The sequence below is a fragment of the Polyodon spathula genome, unplaced genomic scaffold (genome assembly GCF_017654505.1).
Source record: "Polyodon spathula isolate WHYD16114869_AA unplaced genomic scaffold, ASM1765450v1 scaffolds_1422, whole genome shotgun sequence".
Classification (NCBI taxonomy): Eukaryota; Metazoa; Chordata; class Actinopteri; order Acipenseriformes; family Polyodontidae; genus Polyodon; species Polyodon spathula.
In genome coordinates, this window is record NW_024472902.1 from 990,771 (window position 1) to 1,004,460 (window position 13,690).

At 42.5% G+C, this 13,690-nt stretch overlaps 1 protein-coding gene across 1 annotated transcript in view; it reads right to left on the reverse strand.

Moving 5' to 3' along the window:
- lamc3 (laminin, gamma 3) overlaps positions 1 to 13,690 on the reverse strand; it is a gene marked incomplete at its 5' end in the record, with an annotated part of 34,417 nt that overhangs the window by 2,839 nt on the left and 17,888 nt on the right. The window contains 15 exons of the mRNA XM_041242710.1: positions 288 to 434; positions 902 to 1,104; positions 1,412 to 1,514; positions 1,795 to 1,947; positions 2,561 to 2,708; positions 3,263 to 3,397; positions 4,248 to 4,324; positions 4,498 to 4,703; positions 5,180 to 5,324; positions 5,562 to 5,740; positions 6,275 to 6,417; positions 7,065 to 7,218; positions 7,619 to 7,864; positions 8,260 to 8,448; positions 12,873 to 13,091. Of these exons, the coding sequence (XP_041098644.1) occupies positions 288 to 434; positions 902 to 1,104; positions 1,412 to 1,514; positions 1,795 to 1,947; positions 2,561 to 2,708; positions 3,263 to 3,397; positions 4,248 to 4,324; positions 4,498 to 4,703; positions 5,180 to 5,324; positions 5,562 to 5,740; positions 6,275 to 6,417; positions 7,065 to 7,218; positions 7,619 to 7,864; positions 8,260 to 8,448; positions 12,873 to 13,091 (2,447 nt within the window). The remainder of the gene's footprint in view (positions 1 to 287; positions 435 to 901; positions 1,105 to 1,411; positions 1,515 to 1,794; positions 1,948 to 2,560; positions 2,709 to 3,262; positions 3,398 to 4,247; positions 4,325 to 4,497; positions 4,704 to 5,179; positions 5,325 to 5,561; positions 5,741 to 6,274; positions 6,418 to 7,064; positions 7,219 to 7,618; positions 7,865 to 8,259; positions 8,449 to 12,872; positions 13,092 to 13,690) is intronic.

Consider the following 13,690-nt stretch of genomic DNA (forward strand, 5'->3'; position numbering starts at 1 on the left):
AGGTAAAATGTACCACAATGCATTGCAATGCGAGATGAAATGCCTACACTGCCTTAGTGTACCTGGAGTCATATGGTAACCCTATCTGCAGGGCTTGTGATGTTGAATGCAACAAGATCCCAGCAGGTGGCAGTGTTGGTGAGCTGACTCTCATTGAGAGCTGCATTCCACATCCTTTGCAACGTCAAAGCCTGCTTCCACTTTGCATATAACAGGTGCTCATTTTTAGTAGCCAATATCTGTCGATCTGGTTCTCATCTCTACTCTTGTGGCTGAGGTTGCTGTACCTCTTCCATTTCCCACATGTCTCTCTTCAGCTCCGCTGCTTTCATCTCCTGGGCAGCGACTTGGTGCAGGACAGCACTCATTGTCCAGCTCAATTCAGTAGCTTTTCCGCTGGATTTCTCACTTTCTTTGAGAGCAGCTTTTGCATCCTACAGTTCGTGAAAAAAAGTAGACAAGTATTTATATGCAAGTCTCATATTAACAAGTGAAAACATTTAAAAATGTTTTACAATCTTGTATTAGTGCTAGCAGTACTATCACTGACCCTAGATATTCTAAAGACAACACGATAGATGAAAGACTGATTCTGCGTAAGTTGGAAGCGTCCAGGATATAAACCCAATCAGAGAGCTATTGTTTAAGTATTCAGAACCCGCCCATCATTTGCATGCTAAATGCTCCAACGCTATCTACATTACAACTCCTTCACCTTCTCTGTTTCCCAGGTGTGGTAAAACAGAAAGTACACGCAGGAATGGCATTTAAAGCTGCTTTTTAATAATTACATTGCAATTTGGATGTGCATAAAAGCCTCCAGTTTGACACAAAAAACTATTAACAGTGGCCTCCTTATCTGGCCCCTTTCTGAATATCGCAGCTGTATCTTTAACATTACTGCAGCTGCTTCCGTGGCGAGTCTCTTGGCTTCCCGCGCTTTGGCGATAGCCTGGCTGGAGTCGGAGACTGCTGGGGTCACCGCGTTCACTGCCTGTTTGGTCTTTTTCTTGGCGTCCACCATGACCTTCTCCTTCACCATCCTCATCTTCTTCACTGCAACTTTGGTTTGGGTTTGCTTTCGACTCCACGTTTTCTTCATGGCTGAAGTCAAAGGAAAGAGGAGTGAGTACAGCCCTCTGTTGCAAAATCCAAATCGCGACCAGGTTAATAATCTAGGACTAGCTTATTTAAGGTGAAACGAGGCGGTGCAGGAATAGTGCTGTGTAAAGCCGTGTACAGTAAAGTATGGGCTTACAGGGTAAACAATAAAACATAGTGTGGAATGGTTGGTGCTCCCCATTGTAAAAGCATTTCAAAGTGAAATAAAGCACAGTAAAAGCATGGTAAAGCATGCTGGTAAACTACGGTCAATGCATAGCATAGGGAAACTGTTAAATGACTGTCCTACCCTCCAGCTCCTTCAGTAACGCACTGGCTTCTGCCTCCACTTCTTTCCCCCTCACAACCGATACCACGGCGAGGCTCTGAGATTGATTGGCACGGGCTGTTAACTGTACAAAAGAAAGCAAAGCAACACCGCTCACACTAAAACACCCAGAAACTACAACTCCCAGCATCCTCTCTCTTCCACTTGCTCATTCCCCAGTCTGAGATAAGTGGTGGCTGTATTCACCACGCATTGCTGTGCAGAGAAATGTATAAAGCCCCGTGCTTTTCACAAACAAAAAAAAGACGCCTCGAAGTAAGCCGGTATAAATGGATACATAAGAGGAAAAAGGAAAGCCAGTGAGCCTGTGAAGGGAAGGGGGTAGAGAGAGGTTAGGCAGCTACCGGATCGAGTTGCTCTACACTCTCCATGCTTTTGATCAGGGAGTCTATCTGTGGCTGAAGCTCCGACACTGCTTTGCTGATCAGTTCCTCTTTAGACTGTGATAATCGATCCAACTCCTCAGTCTTGTTTCTCACTGCGTCCGATAGAGGTATCTGGGGAGGGAGGCACACACACACACACACAAAATCAGCACACTTTGATTGGGTTTTTAAAAGGAACTACACTGTATTGTTATGCAGGTCCCAGTTGGATGCTATTTGGCACTTTTATGTGCTGAAGTTGTGGAATATTTTGTCTAATACTATTAGAGTAAACCCTCCTTAACCCTACCTGTACATGCTTGTATAGTATGTGCTATCTATGTGAACTGATTGCTTTGTTTGTATGTTAAAGCTTTATCTTGTATGAACAAATAACATGCAATCTTATAGCACGAACATATTCTCAAATATACAACTTTACCATTAATGCATGCATAAACCTAATAAAATTATTACATAACAGCAATTGTATGCTAACAAATGTTACAACGTTTTTTTAAGTCACTGTAATAAGCTGACAGTAATATATATGATACATTTATCTATGATACATCTATTTTTGTCATTGCTTTATGAATGGGCCCCACATTTGAATAGGATCAGCTGAAATATATATACAAGACCTAGCCTTCGAGACCACAGCAGTCTCTGCGTTATGGTCTGCTTTTGTTTTAGAGGGAGACAGCAGTTAGGAGTAAATTACAGAATAAACGTCTGCTCTTACTTCCGTGTGTGAGTCTGTGATATTGGTCAGGACCTCGGCAATCTCAGTGTTAATCCTTTGGACCGAACTGTACGCTTTCTTGGCTTCTGTCAGTGTTTCCTCCACTGACTCTGTTAAATTGGCTTTAGCTTCATGCATATCTAAGAACCTGGAAGGCAAATCGTGCCTGTATAATATTTCTATGGGTGAAGCAATACTAATAAGAAGTGCCCAATAATACACATACAGCAAACATACATATTGTTTTGTTCAGAAAAGCCTGCTATCATATATGCAATATTAAAAAAAAAAAAAAAAAAAAAAATCTCCTTCCTTCTAAGCAGCTCGAGATAAAGACCAGTTCACCATTAAGAACACAAGAAACACCTGCCATATACAGCATGCACTTTAGCATCCTCTCATTCATTTTTTATGCAAACTGTATCCCCTCATATGCATTGTGTGATATATAAAAGCTGCAACCCTTTATTGCACTTGCAAACCCGTCACTTTGAACAGTGCACATTGACAGTGTTATGGCGGGTGTTTCTGTTTTTTTTTTTTTTAACACTGCATTATCAAACTGGAATCCTGTGTATCTTCAGTCTACAAAGTGGTCTTCAGCACATCTGAAGTGATTAGTGCATGAAAGCTTCCCTTAGCCCGTGTGCATTATTTCTGCTGCTCACAGCGATCACATGGTGCTGTACTGATGATACTCACTGCCCTGCGAGGTCTCTCACGTAGCTTTCAGCTGAATGGTCCTCCACAATGGTTGAAAGCAGAGACAATGTTTGCTTTGAAGCCAAAAGAGCCTTTTTGGCTACTGATTCCACATAATCTGCCAATGATTTTTGACTGAAACAAGGAGACAGAGATGCTTTAGAGAGATCATGCTGTTTTCAAAACAGGTCTTATAGCAAGATTCAAGTGCTTTAGGCAACAAAATCATTCCACTAGTCATATCCGTTCACTAGAGACCTCAAATATGCAGGTTTGATAGAAACAATGCGTTATCCTAAATATGAATTTTCAGTTTCAATCAATTTTAATTTTATACAGCGCCTTTCCTGTAAAACATCTCAAAGCGTTGTACATAGCTTGACATTAAAATGACATTACATTAAAAGATGCATCTATATAATGAGTTAATACAAAAGCCATAACAATATATAAATACATTAGAAACATCCATTATAAATTCTACTAAAAAAAACTATTAATTACCAAAAGCCAAGGAGAACAAGTGTGTTTTAAGTGCAGATTACATTTTTTTCTGCAGAATCAGAGCCTCTCACAAATAGTGGCAGTGAGTTCAAATGTTTAAAACATGTGGTGCGTCACTGTCTTGTTGTAAGCCTTGCTTTCAGATAGAGTCGCACTTCCTTGGTCTGTGAAATTGCCCCACCCCCTTAACGGCTTCTCCCCTATCAACCACTCAGCTGATTCCCCTATTGACTGACATACTTTTAGACATAATGAAGGAGTAACAGTTACAGACTTCCTGAAAATAAGGCAAGCAAACTTTGTTTAACCTCCTGCAGTTCATTATAGTACATTTGCAATTGTTTGCGTTGATATGTGTTTCTTTCAAAACTGCACATTTCTGTACACAGTGAATGAAAGTGGATGCCAGGTCTAGGGAGTTATTTTGTTAACTGAGCCCGCTTTAACAAGGAAACCACAATGATAATATAAAGAGATTTACCTGACAGCTAGAACCTGGGATTCATTTACTAGTATTGTCCATTTGTTCGGTTCCCTGGGGAGATCAAGGGGAATCACCTGAACAAGAAAAAAAGAAGCATTTCTTATTAGGCCTGTGCCTCTCTGTGTATTGAATACCGATAACTGTAGCCTAACAAAACAAGCTGTGTCAAAGCTTTTTGAATAGGGCTGGATAGCAGTGCATTCATGGCTCACTAAATTAGCAAAACCAACTTGCTTTATCGTCATACCATATTGTCCAGTGTTTCCCTGGCTAGCTGCAGCTGTCCCTGTGTGGCCTGGATGCTGGAGCCTGTGTCGTTGAGAGCGCTGCAGTGTTTATCGTTCCCTGCCCCGCTGCAGTTCAAGTCACGGCTGATATTGCTCAGCCTTTCTTGTATGGTCCGGACTGACGTCTCTAATTCCATAAACTGATTCAGGAAAGCGTCTCTGGCATCTGCAAGCACAACAGCAACACTGGGATGGATTTCGAAGACTTTGTAAAGTTCACACTGCTGTAAAGCTAACAAACCAAGCTTCATATTATCTAATTCTCAAAGCGTTCTGCATGAAAAGACACTTATACCATAAAACGGGGTCAATTTATAAAGCAGTTTTAGAGAGGAAGGGAAGAGACAGAAATGACAGCAGCACAAAAACTTGTTTGCTATTTAAATTAAGTTTTTTGGTAAAAACAACAACAAAAAAAAAAAAAAAAACGCTTACAAACGGTAAAGGGTACAAGAGCATCTCTATGGCATAGCTGTGCCTTCTGTGCTATTTCCCCCACCTGAATAAAAGCGAATGCAAAATGTCCAGTATACCTTGCATAAGAGACACAGGAACCCAATTCCATGATTATTTAGGCTAATTTCTGCTGGCTGTAAAATAGAAGCCTTTGAAATCGGAAGAAGCACTTCTCTGAATCCTCACTTTGCATTTCCAGTAAGTCCTCCAGTGAGTTGCTGAGGGAACCTTCCCTTTGCACAGGGTAATGCTCGTAGCCTCTGTGAGACCGGCAATCGAATTTCTCCAGCTGCTCTTCCAAAGCTTGCAGCTTTTCCTTCAGTTTGGCTGCCTAAGAAAAAAATCAGAAACGATATTAGGCTCCTTGCTATCACTTGGGCCGCTACTTTCTTGGGAACAAAATAAGAAAACAAACAAACAAAAAAAATACAGTAACACTTTACACAGCGTCTCTAATTACTGTGCATGTACATGGTAGTTACTTAGTAAATACACGCGTACTTACACAGAAGCTACTGTTATAAAGCAATCCCAATGCTTCTCGTCAGCAGTGTTCAGCTCCTCTTACCTCATCTCTCACCAAGCCGTAGCACACTGGGCACTCCTCGCACTGGTGCGTGGCTCTGCTGTGGAAGTAGTTCACCTTACACTGATCACACTTGTACCCTACAAACCCCTCCCGACACAAACAGGTGCCGTTGCTGTGACACTGCATGGTGACAGCACCCATGGGGGAGCAGTTACATGCTGCGGGGAACAGAGAAGCAAAAAAAAAAAACCCTCAACATTAGAAAGAAAATTCAGCAGTTCCATTCCCTACCAAAACCTGTTCCAGATCTCCGTCATTGCTAATAGGAAGCGTGTGTCATTAACATGTCTGGTTTGAATGATTTATTGCTTCTGCAATGTTATTTACTGCTCTTGCCAGGCTCCCCCTTGAAATGAGATGCATGTCTCAAGGGTTCTACTCTGACTAAATAAAGACATGCATTTGAATTTGAACTTAACCTTTGCATCCCTTTCGTTTGGTAAAGGGGGTTCCAGAGTTCACTATATTTTTAACTCCTACGTTTCAGCTACATTCAGAGATGCCTGATTGCCCATTTTTTAATTTGCTCGTTACAGATCCTTTCAGCTCCTGTTTTCATCTGATTTGAATTCCTGTTTAATCTGACGGTACTCCATCTCAGTTACGAATTCCGTTCAAGGGAAATAGGTATGTCATGTTTAGACTGAAGGTCTGACCAGCTCAGACTTCTGGAAATGGGCACACTGACTCACCCCTGCAACCCCGGGCAGTGAAGCTGAAGAATCCTTTATGACACGAGTCACACGCTGACCCCTCGACCCCTGGGCGGCACAAACACTGTCCTGTGATTGGGTGACAGGCGCTGGATACTGAACCAGTGGGGTTGCAGGTGCATCTAGAGAGAGCAAAGGCACAGAATGCAGTCAACAATGTTACTAAAGTAGGTAAGTAGCTTCACCTTTTACTGTCCCCAAACATTTTTGACATTTGCATCATTCCGATGGGTTCTTATTAAAAGTTGTAAACATTTTTCTAAACTTTTTTATATAGTTTATGTTAGGGCCATAACATACGTTTCCCATAGTCAAAGCCTAGCAAAGTGTAAAGCATAGTGAAAGCATGGTAAAGCACTGGTAAGCATTGTAAAACCCAGCGTATGGTAAAGCATATTCAAATATTGGAAAGCCATTGTTAACTATGGTAAATGCATGATATAAGGGAAAAGCAGAGGATGCTTTCTCTGATGAAATTGTCTTAGAAAGTAAGAGTAATGTACATTTGTATTGTCAGCAATACAAACGTAATCTTGATTCACGGTAGCTGTTCCCTAGATGGCCCTGGCACTGAACTTTGGCTGAAGCTGTCTGTGTTACTAACAGTAGGTCTGTGACAAACAACTAGAACTGAAGAGCAGCTTCTGATGCAGGTCAAAGCACCATATCTGAGGAATTGGAATCAGGACCCATCCAACTGATTGCAAACATCATTAATAAAGTCCTCAGAAGCTGTGTCAGTACTGCCAGAGTGTCTCCCCACACTCACCTCTGACAGCCCTCTCCTGGCTGCAGGTTGAAGAAGCCGGTCTCGCAGTGGCTGCAGTCTCGTCCGGTCACGTGACTCAGGCACTCACACTGCCCAGTCTGGGCACTGCAGCCTGCGGACGGACTCACTGACCCAGAGGGGCTGCAGTTGCAAGCTGGAGGCACAACGCAGCCACTGTCAATTCAACTGCAAACAAATGCTGTCTGGCTTTCTAATGATAAACTGGATTTAGAGACCAATGCTTTTCTTCTGTACTCTTGCTATGTTTAGTGTTTGTAGGATTACATATAAAACCTTTTTTTTTTTTTTTGCTCTTTCTTTGCATGTAGGCTTTTACAGAGGAACCGGAGAGATGATGTTTTTGTTGCTCTGTAACATTTCTGGAAGATGTGGCACCCTCACAAAGTGAAAAGTATTTTTTATTGATCATTATTCTAACTTTTTTTGATCCACAAACTGGATATTGAACCCTTATGGCCCCAAACCCCTGTTGTTCTTGAACGCATTCCATCCTGCAATGCTGGTGTTCATGGCAATACCACCTAGATACTCACGCTTGCATTTGCTGAGTGTTCCCTGGTCTAGTGCGTTGCCGTAGTAACCGTCCTTGCATCGTTCACACCGGTCTCCCTCTGTGTTGTGCAGGCACTTGAAGCAGCGCCCGGTCACATGGTCACAGACCCCGATGGCATTGGGGTCCACGTTCCCGCTGCACTGACAGGGACGACAGGGCTTTGCCTGGCCACGGCGCCCCAGCGGGTCACCGTGGAAACCATCGTCACACATTTCACAGCGAGTTCCTGTCCGGGAGGTAACAGAGGAGCTCGTCAGGTTCTGAGAAGACTCAGACTGCTTGTAACGGATTGATGTAAAGTAGAAAGGGATACTTCATGCATCAGATATTGAACATAGCTGAAAGAAAGAGTAGTTTTGGACACATAATAAATATATTTTTCATTGGAGCATTTATTTCTCAATGGTCTTATATGGTGCAAAAATTGCATCCTCGTATATTCATCATGCATTTGCATCTTCCACATGTCCGCATATAAAAAGGTAGTGTTTTTTTTTTTTTTTTTTTTAATCCGTCCCCATAGAAGGGTTAAATTGCACTCTCTCCCTGTGCCCGTGCTTGACCGTGGTTTCACCTGTTCTGTGGAAAGCAGTAATGCATTGTATCGTAGCGAGAGGCTACCTCGTTGCCCTGGCGGGCAGTCTGTACAGACGACCTGCCCTGTAGCTGGAATCACTGCACAGCTGGACTGGTGCGGGCACGGGCAGGGCTGGCAGTCACTGGAAGTCCCAAGTAAAGCGTTTCCATAGAAACCGTCAGCACAGCGCTCACAGCTAGGCCCGACGGTGTTGTCTCTGCACTGGCATAGGCCTACAGTGTAAAAAGACATGGTAAATAACAAACTGGTTTAATCGCACAATTCAATTGCGCTTTTATCTTTGATGTAGACCCTACATTCCCAAACCTGGGCATATACCAGTATTCAACTAGCATTTCATATGATTTCTGACAGATTGAACTATTTTCATGTTTATAACACTCTCCCTAATTAACCCCTCATGGTCATGAATTTCTACTGATAAAAGTGAATGAGTATTATTGCGCTGTACCGATATCAATGAAAAAGGATGCGCTCCATTAGTTGTCGGTTGGTTTAGCTCCTAACACGTGTCGCCAGCAGGTGGCAGTGTGCACAAAGCCATCACACTTCACTTCTGACGACAGCGGTTTAGTCAAGGCTATCTGAAGCCTCCACAAGAACGACTGGATCCAGGGAATGAACAAAGACTGCACTTCAAATCTGTAGCAGACACAGAAAGCCTTCATTAACAGAAATAACAGCACACAAATGCATGCTGGTGTCATCTAGCTTTCAAACGGCTTTCAGTTTCACCGTGCTGTTCCCAGGTTTCGACAGCATTTACTATGATTTATCGTCCATCTATGTGTTTAACATTCACGCCAATGCTTTCACAGTGCTGCGCTGCAAACTACACCGTGTGCTATTCTTTTACCCTCGCAAACTCCCCTTCTCACAGTAGCATTGCATCAACGCTGTTTATCTGTAAAGGAAATCAGTTGTTTGTAGTCAAACGGAGAATAAATAAAGGTAGGTCTCATTTGGTTAGCTGTAGACGTCCTTTGTTTATCGATTATCTGTACAATTTGAAGGGACTGATCAAGTAATCAAGTTGAAACTAATTCTGTCTTAACATAAACCTTGAATTGATTCGGGCAGTGCTGAGGGACTGTCCCAATTCTACATTCTCTGTTCAAGACGATCAGTATACAGCTTGAACAGGGAATGTCTTTCATGTTCCCCCTAGGAAGGACCAAAAGAGAGTAACTGCCACCATGAATGCAGGCTGGTGCTGGGCTTTCCAGGAGAATGTTTTGCCAGCCCAAAGGCTTCTGGGAACACTATCCCGTTTTTTGCAGGACTTTTTATTTATTTCTGAAGTTGGATCCAGAATGTCTCCCGCAGAGACGTCATGCAGTTTCTCTTTTTCTAGTGAGACCCTGGAGCAAATGACTGCAGGTTTCAAACATAAACATATAAAAAGAAGCAAAGGAGAAACAAAGGGAGGGTTCCTCTCAGATACATTCACCTTCCTTCTCATGGTCCGTGACATACTGAGGGCAGTGAAATAACAAAGGATCCTTACAGTGTAACTCGTCAATTGTGGAAACGTGACACAAGAAAGCGTTGAATAGGAACTGCTTGACTATCCAGTAAATCCACAGCTTGTGGAATTGAGGACAGAGCACTCCACCTCGACACTTCCCACCGACACAGTGTTGCAGAGCTGTACCGAACGAGGGCTGTGTAGAGGAAGCCTCTCGGGGAAAGAGCCGTCCTGAGACAGTGCTTCCTAACAAGCTTAACAACACAACGCCTGTTGCTTAGGCTCATCTAAAACATTTATAAACCATAATAAACTATCCCTGATTTGATAACCAGCTCGGAAACTCGGACCTCAGACTCGTTTGGTATTTTTTATTTTTTTGGTGTAATTCTGCAACTATCATGAGTAAAAAAAAAAAAAAAAAAAAAGATTCACATTGTCTCAGTGACTAACCCTCAGAGCAGTTCGCGGTTGTGATTTTTCGTTTGCAGAAAACTCCCTCACACAGCATGATATACAATTTAAGATGAAAAATATAATAAAGAAAAAAAAAATCCACTTCTGAGTTGGCTCCCATTCCAATCACATAAGAAGCTCAACTTGACATCTTTACACACACGACTCTCCACATACAAATCAAAGCTGTCTGCAGCTATCTCTTTAAGAGAGATATTCTGCCACCAGGTGGCGCCACACACAATGAAAGTTATACAGCTTAAAGGGGAGGTGAGTTTAGCCCCAATGTTCTTTTACTGTATTTTAATGCACCTCAGGCGCCGTCATTACTGGCTGCTTAATGCAGGGATTCTGAAACTTTCTCCCCCCTTGACATTAAGCATGTTGACTGAGGACCCCCACTCAGTGAGTGGTATACGGCTGCGTTGGAAATAAAGTTTTATTTTACTGTGCTCAAGTCAGTATAGTAAGTGCCTTGTTAGGTGTCAGGATATCTGTGTGCACTATATGTGCTGTGGACCCCCTGTAACCAAATCGCGGCCCTTAGTTTGGGATCCCCTGGGTAAGTGGGATGATCTCTCAGCAAGGCTCATGTAGGATCAGCCAGACATACATATCTATACAGTTTCAGGGAGAAAAACACTGGCTTCATTAAGATTCCCATCATAAGACAACTTGGCCCCCCCCCCCCCCCCCCCCCCCATAGATATTCCTGCAGCATACGCTCAGGCCTTTCACCCCAGACTGTCCCCCGAGTCTCTATTAGGTCTGCATAGATACAACCTGCCCCTTCTCAGGGCACTCTTCATCTCACTGTAGGTACAATCCAGACCTTTTTGCAGTTGGCCAGTGTTGGGTCACTAGTTACAGTTACAAATAGCTACTAGACTTCTCCGGCTCTTTACAGAGTTATTTGTTTCAGTTTGGTTCAGTCAGCAGCTCGGAATATTCTTTGAGGATCCAGCTGTCGAACCTATTTGTTACCTCGTCCGACGCAATTTTCTACAAAGAGGATATAAAAAACGCGTTCACATGACATGTAAGGTTTGACTTGCAGTGCTGAAGAGCTTTCTGATTTCCATGTTATGCATTAGCTGTAGATCTTTTTAAAAAAGTAATTAAAAAAATACATTTAATGTCTTACCTATTACAGTTACATGTTAAATAATCAGATTACAGAGAGCTTGAGAGAGTCAGTCGGCGCAGGCAGGTAGGTAAAGGACACTTGCAGGTTTGGGTTGGGTTGCAGGTCTTATTAGAGCGGGTCGGGTTGTGAGTAAGAAGACGGTGATGCAGCGGGTTGCCGGTTCAGATCGGGTCCTGTAGTAGCAGGTCTGGGAAGGAGGTGGGTCATAAAAATCAGACCCACGCAGGACTCTGATGCACGGTTCGCCTGTTTTCAACCTTGTTGTCATCTAAAAATACATATAAAATACAGACCCTTCCCTGGGTCTGTTGCTGTAGTTTGTGGGTTACATAGCTCATTAAAGAGAAAGAAATCCTCAGAAAGATGTCAAAAGCAGTCTTGGCAGGTTGCTTGGTAGGCTGTCAAACTCATGAACACAGTTCAGACTCGAGTCATCAGCACTTCAAAGCAGCACATATGAGTGCATTACTGCCACCTGAAGCATCACAACACATCAGTTAGTGATAATGCGCTAAAGGGGTGCTAGATATTCCATTGCTTTTCAAGATGAATGATATTTTGTTAGTTCTCAGTCTGGCTTCTTTGAAGATAATTCGTTTTTTTTTGTCGTCAGTGGTAAACAGGTTTTTCTGAGATCCACATTCTGTTACTGATTTTATGGATGGGGTGTTTTGAATTAATGGACAGCATGTACAGTACTACTTCTACTGTATAAATATTCAGCTGACCCTATAAAAGCTATACTTCTCATATATAAACCCTATTTTCAAAATATGTTAAAATATGTAAACTAGCAGCGAGATCTGGAACTGCAAAACTGAAATCTGTCCAAAATGAGTTGAAAGATCCGTTATCTTAAACTAATGTATTCCTGTAGTAGTTTAGATTAAATATATCGAATTTTCTGTTCCATTGTGTAGATATGTCATTGTTCACCAGCAAATTCCTTCCTTCAGAATGAGTTATTTTTGAACATATGAAACATTTTTTCTTTGTAATCTCATGCGTCGGGCTAGTAAAAGTTAGAATACCGCTGTGGTTGTCTCTTTAGACACAGAGAAGGCTTTTGATAGGATGAATTGATCTTTTTTTTTATTATTTGTGGTCTTTTTTATCGAACCTCTTTGCCATTGTCATACATCAGGAGAGCCTCATTGCCGGAGTTTCATCCAGAAACATTCATCATAAAATAAGGTTATATGCTGATGATATTTTACTGTATAAATCATCGATGGGTCTTTCAGACAGCTAAACATGCGGTGCTGTTCGGGAGATGAGATGAATAGTTATGTCCCTGCACTGTGGTACTGCTGAATAATAGAATGGTTTTGGAAGAAGGTACTGACCACTCTGTCTTGTATCCTTGGCTGTGACATCCCTGCCTCACCTGCACTGCACGGTGACTTTTCAAGTTTTGACCTTCTAATAATATTACTATGAACTCAGATACCCTGAAGTAAGGTCCATGTTGGTTCTAGGGGAGGGTTTTGTTTTGTTTTTAATAACAATGCAGTTTTAAAAAAAAAAAAACAGAATAATAAAAGAATCAGAAGAGGGTTATCAACCTGTCTCTCCATCGCACACCCCGTGCTGGTTGCAGGTACAGGGCACACAGCGAGCAAAGGGTCCGCCGCTGGGGGTATCTCGTTTATACCCTGGGGCGCAGAACTCACAGAACTGCCCCACGTACCCCAGGGGGCAAATGCACTCCTCCACCCAGGGGGCAGGAGGCTCCAGTCCTGGGGCTGCAGACACGAGGGTAACCTCCGATAGCTGGGCTGCATCTGTGGGAGAAAACACATACCAGGACATGACCAGCAGACTGTACTCCATCCGAATCTTATCATCTCCACAGTCATCTACAATAATGCTACCTGCTGGCATCTAACCCTGTTCAACAAAGATAGCTACATGCAGAAAGAAGAAATACATAATTCCAATGCTTGATTTATCTCAATCTCCTGCTTGATTTATCTCACCCTCACTCAGCAGTGAATGCACGCACCCACACGGCAGACAGCTACCCTGTCACAAGCATTAATACCCTGTATCTTTCTAAACAACGGATTTAGGGGAGCTCCCTAATAAAAGCTGAATTTCAAAAAAATTATTGTGTGAATATTGTAATTGTTACAGCTGTCTATAATGATATTTAAAACAGGATTCATTCATTCCAACTTTTTACATCCCCACCCTTCCTCTGGTCCCACTGCAGTTGGATACGTGGCGGATTACTGTACTTATTGGTTTATTGGATGAAGACGCTTGTTTCACTGTTACCTAAAACTGGAAACCCCAGTTATTTGCCCGTGTGAACAGCCTTTATTAAAAACGCTGGTTATATCAGTCGCTTCGTGCATTTCTGAGTTTGAAGCCTTTGCTT